The sequence below is a fragment of the Necator americanus genome, chromosome V (assembly GCF_031761385.1).
Source record: "Necator americanus strain Aroian chromosome V, whole genome shotgun sequence".
In the NCBI taxonomy this organism is placed as follows: domain Eukaryota; kingdom Metazoa; phylum Nematoda; class Chromadorea; order Rhabditida; family Ancylostomatidae; genus Necator; species Necator americanus.
The window spans coordinates 13,095,911-13,101,415 of record NC_087375.1 but is presented as its reverse complement, the minus strand read 5'-3'; the positions used below and the strand labels follow the sequence as shown (position 1 = coordinate 13,101,415).

General features: G+C 38.7%; 1 protein-coding gene across 1 annotated transcript; it reads right to left on the bottom strand.

Annotated features, from left to right (window-relative positions):
- Nucleotides 1-1,741: 1,741 nt before the first annotated feature.
- RB195_013726 (uncharacterized protein) lies at nt 1,742-2,041 on the bottom strand (the record flags this gene model as incomplete). The annotated part of the gene is made up of 1 exon (XM_064203684.1): nt 1,742-2,041. The coding sequence occupies one exon, from the start codon at nt 2,039-2,041 to the stop codon at nt 1,742-1,744; it is 300 nt and encodes a 99-aa protein (XP_064059565.1).
- Between the last annotated feature and the right edge of the window lie 3,464 nt (nt 2,042-5,505).

The window sequence follows — 5,505 nt, the reverse complement described above, 5'->3', positions numbered from 1 at the left end:
ATCTCTTGTATTCGATTCAGAATAGAAAAGAACAGAAGAAACGACGAATAGTGCAGCGTTCGAGTTGGATAATCTACGTGGATATGCATGTTCTTACGTGTCAAGCATGCATAGAACACAGAAACGCAGTTAGAAACTAAAAAGAGCAAGATGGGACATGTCTAATTTGGTAGATTTCTTGGATTACCAGGTTCACACATGTCATATCACGTGATCGTAGCTTACGTAACCTGAGAACGCCAAAACACCTTTTTGTATAACAATATTCATAGAACCGCGTACATCGTAAATTATGCAGCAAAAATGGAAGAATGGGAAATGTCTTTGTGAAGAGAGATTGTGTTTTTTTTTTTTGCAATCTTTAGTGACTTCAAGAATATTCGACTGTATAAATTCAAACTCATGAAATCATTGAGAGTTCAGATCACTTCAAAAATTTTCGATTTTTTTTGAGTTTAAAATCCAACTCAAAGAGGAATTGATATCTTACTCACACAAACATTCTCTTTGAAAAATGTTAGCCTTTGCCGACATTTTCGCAATCGTTTTTCTTTTTTTAAGATTCCTTCCCTAATGTCGATCTTTTCTATTTCGTAAAGAACGAATTTTCGTACTTATCGAAATTTTTGTTTCTGTCAAGTTTTGACAAACACTTGTGAATTCAGTAATGTAGCACCAGGAACCGGTGAAGTACCCCAGGAAGTGCTGGCGAAGTCGTTGAACCTCACGAGGTAGAGAAGAAAGCTTCGTTAAAGAAATTTAAAATTACAAAATAAATGTCCGAAAATAATGAGAATCACAAAGTTGTCTCTTTTATGTGCCCTTCAGCTCCTTTTTTTACCACGAAGTTTTCGAGTGCAATACTCCAGCATAATTATGGTAATTTGCTTCTTGTCGGAATAAAACTACAGCGTACAGCCCGGATAGCGAACAAGTTTCCAGAATTTCATACAAAACCACAATTGATGTTAACGATAAATATTTTGCTTGAAGTTTATGGAAAAAATTACTGAGACAGGTGCTTTTAACATAAGCAAAACCGCATCACTTCCGTCGCTACAGTACCGTAGCGCGCTCGGAACGAGATAAACAAAGGCGAGAATTTATTTATTGACACCATCGGCTTCCCGTAACGAGAGCAGAAGAGTGAATAAGCAGCTACCGTTAAAGCAGGGTAAAGGAAGGGAAAAATAAGTTTTATTTTTTCTCACATCTTTTGGAGAAACATTTCACTAGTGCATGAACAAATAGACGATTGACTATGTGGTGCCTCTGAAGGGAAGAACAGCACCAACATAGTGGGAGGGAGATTACCGGGAACTAAAACGAAGTAGCAATGATCCTAACACAAAGAATAATCCGTGAGAGTTCAATATTAGAGTGTCATCGAATGCACAACAACAACGCTTCTCACAATCCCCTTGAATTACAGAAATGAGAAATTCGCAAACCTTTTTTTGTGATTTCAGTCTCGCAAAAATTAAGTTCATAATCATCGAAGAGATTTGTATCCTTTTGAAGAAATTGATTAATAATTGAATTCCTTCGGTTTTTCTCTCTTTTTCAAAAGGTTCCTTCTTTGGAACCGTATCTTAAGGCCGAGAAGAACAAGACGGTGATGGGAGTCGAAAGCAACGTCCCAACAGCTCTTGATTTTCGGATATCCGACTGAAGGATGTTTCTCGCCAGGACGAAGTCGAGCTGAAGCTTAAGAGTCCTCAACTTCCGCTTGCCCTGCTCTTCAGGCGTTAAAACGGTCACCGTTGTCCGGCCTGCGCTCCGCTGCATGATACCATTTTCCTAGCACATCGGATTGCTGTTCGAGTCCCATCTTCGCATTTGCGTCGACTCCGACAATGACCACCTGCTGGCTTGGTATTTTAGACATCAACGCATTGCGTTCACCATCGAATTCGTCTTTACTGTTGTCCTCAGCGGTTTTCGTAGGTGCGTGAGCACTTACGATCCAGAAGTTACGTCCTCTGTGAACCCGTAGTCGTACGAAAGCGCATCTAGACGATGCTGAGCCAAATTCCTCCATCAGGTCGTTGTTATCGTCCCTCACAGCTATCGCTCAGCCACCTACTTTCTTCTCATCAGCATCGCCGTAGTATATGGTGGGATTTTGATGACTGGCCGATTTCTCATGCGTGTTTTCTACAGTGCAGCAAACGGCACAGAGATATATCGCAGAAACCTAGACAAGGCGGTTTGGATTTCATTCGATAGTGTTCGGCAGTTCAGCGTGATGAAACGAATGGTTGTTGCCGAAGATTCCATGCTCCCTTCGGGCAGTTGACCTTTCAGCTTGTGGGCTTCGGAAATGTGCTGGACGACAGCATCTTTCTGCAATGCATGGGAATATTTCGCCATATAACAGAGCAGGTACGAAACAAATGTGTCCACATATATACAGATACAATGTGACAAAAGAGATAGCGAAAGACTGTCGCTTTTGCTGGAGGTTAAAACATTTCGAAAAAAACAAAAAGTTGAATTCAGGAGAGACCGGGATTTCAAGATCAAAAATTAACGCCCCGGCAGCAGTCATTCGATTGCTTAATGAAGTGTGGAAGAAGGGCCTAGGATGGCAAAAAGTCACAAAATCCAAACTCAGTTATCCAGGCAAAATATTCGATTTGAGGACAGATAAATTCGTCGCATATGTACGCTAACATTAGAAATCAAAAGTATACTGCACAGCAAAAACCTAATGTGTGCCCAAAATAAAAGCACACATGCAATTGAAGGAAAAAACTCTTTTTCCACAGAAAATATATCGAAAAATATGATATGAATATGAATGTAATATAACATATAGGATAAATAAATGTGACAAAATATGTTAAGATTGCAATGAGACTGGTTTGTATTGTACGAGCAAGGTTGTTATCTATCTTTATTTTTATGGACCTGTCTCTCAAGATTCAGCGTTCGACCACGAATTAGAAAGCCACAAGAAAGAAAGCAATCTCTGCCGACAGCTTAAACTACCTGGAGAAAAGTGTATTCATCACATCACATAACTTAAAGAAACTTTAATATTGACACTTCCAGCGACAGAATTTCTAGGATATTTCAGGAAAAAAAATCAGCGCTCCCGCCGCACTTACCCCTTTTGCCACAGGTGTGCGATCAACACATCTGGCAAGGCTATACCACACGACCACACACATGTGGGCAGAACTTTTCGGCCATAACATATTAACTGCTATGGAATAGTGCGATTCTCATCAAAAGTGAAAACAACGTGATCCCTACAAACGCATCTTTCTGTTCTAGCACAAAATTACGGAGATCAACCAATGAAGTTACCAAAAAAAACTAGTTAACTAAATGAATAAGCAGACAAACGAATGAGCACCCGAATGAATGCATGATTGTGAACCTAACTATCCGAATTGTGTTTTTTTTTAATTTAAAGAAGTAAATTAACGGAAGGATGGTGAAAGAGCAAGTAAATTAATGAACGAATAAACTATTAGGCAATTGAAATAGTATGCACATTAGTCAGTTAGTACACGAATGAATGCATGAACGAATAGATGAATAAATAAATAAGATGGATGGAATGAAAAAATATATTAACGAGTATGTGGCAGCGATAAGTTGTATATCAGATGAACAACCAATGTTTGAAAAAAGTATTTAAAATTTAGAAGAGTAGAACTACTAAATATGGATTAATTTATCTAGTAAAATGGAACAGAGCGGAAAGAAATGGGTGATGTGATGATGAATGGGAAATCAAACGATTTGAAGAGAAGGAAACTTTAGCAAGAATCTTTTCGCTGGCACATCCGTTTTGTTTTTTTTAAATTACGCCAGTCACTTCAAGAAAGAATCGTATCACAAGGAGTGACTTCTTTGTGAACTTGTAGGAAGGACGACGGCCACTAGTCTTCAGAAAACTTAAAACAAAGTCATTCTGCAGATGAAATCAGTTGTTTGAAATTTTCTGCTCCTTTTCTCTCCACATTCGAAAAATATTAAAGTGGTCCATTGTAATGATGGGAAGTAGAGGAGGAACTGAGAAAGAATAGATAGCACCTCTGGACATAGCAAATTAGTTATTTATTTTAAATGAAACAAAAATTAATGCAGTGCACTCGAATTATACTTCTACTTTTGCTTCTTTATCGAATAGAATGATCGTAGTTGGTGCAACTTATAATAAACAGCACAAAACTCTGCGTACTCGACAAAAACATTTGGATATTCTTATCGAATCATATGCAAATTCAGAAAGTCTGGATGAGGGATCGGAGCGACTACATCCCACTTGGTATAAGAAATCACGCCAAAGTATAGCTGCAAAAACCACAACGGAATCTTTACGGGGAGTTCTTCTTTTCTGCGAACATGAATGGCTAAGCAGAAACCGAAGCGGAAATGAGAAGCGATCTCATCGCATAGTCTGAAAGCGCGAATCCGAATAAAATTGCCGTCTCAAGTGCCTCACTCACTCACACATGTACACACGACAACAATAGCATCTACGTATATCGCAGCTAGAATACAAATACGAAGCAAGCACATACAGCTATAATAAGGAAAACCAGATCAATTATGTAAAGAAGGAAGAAGAGAACGTTTTAGGACTCGATCAGCATTGTAAGTCTTACACTAAAAACGATTAGATCTTGCAAAGAACTCGTCAATTTCTCCACAAAATCCCTACCATATGTGAGACTGCTTTCCAGAAATCGAAGTACCATGCGTCAGTGGAGAGTTTTTTGAAATTGGTTTTAAATTCTATTTTAAATTACAGTATTCCAGCAAGATTCTGTCCTAGGTGGATCAGGAGACTAGCAAATGAGATATATATGAGCGACATCTCCATACCACGATATCGCGACGATATCGCGGCGATATCGCGGCGAGAATGCACAGCAGTTGGAAATTTCTTTTTGTTAGCACGAAACAACAAATAAAGAGTAAAGAGGGAGAACCGAAACCAAATTAATTAGCGCTGATTTTTTGTTGATTTCTTCCTTTTTTGTTGTAATTTCCTAATGTTAGCAGATCCACAAGGTGGATATTTCAGGATGGAAATGTAGTTTTGTCTCTACTGGCCCCTTTTTTCATTTTAGAAAACAATATCATTATCTCAATAACTCATTAAAATTTGAGATTTCACTTTTGTTTTCATCACGAGTCGAGAGCTTTCATCGTTATTCTATTTCTGAAGATTGCTGAGTATAATCCTCAGCTGAAAATGACAAAATCTGAAGCAGAGAAGCAGTGATCAGAGCAGCGAACCAGAATTGCCTACAACTTGAGAAAAGTGGCATATTTAAGATGTCCGCCTTCGCCGAAAGATACGTGACTGAGGGCAGTGAACTAGAGCTGCCCTACGCCGGAAGAAAAACAAGGATAAGCCTGTTTGTGATCTCACACCTTCCCTGCTCTAAGCTTTCGCATGAAACCTCTTGGGTACGATTAATGTTTTATCAGGCTATTTGCAGTGGAAACGTAATAGATATGTAACAAGTACATCTAGTT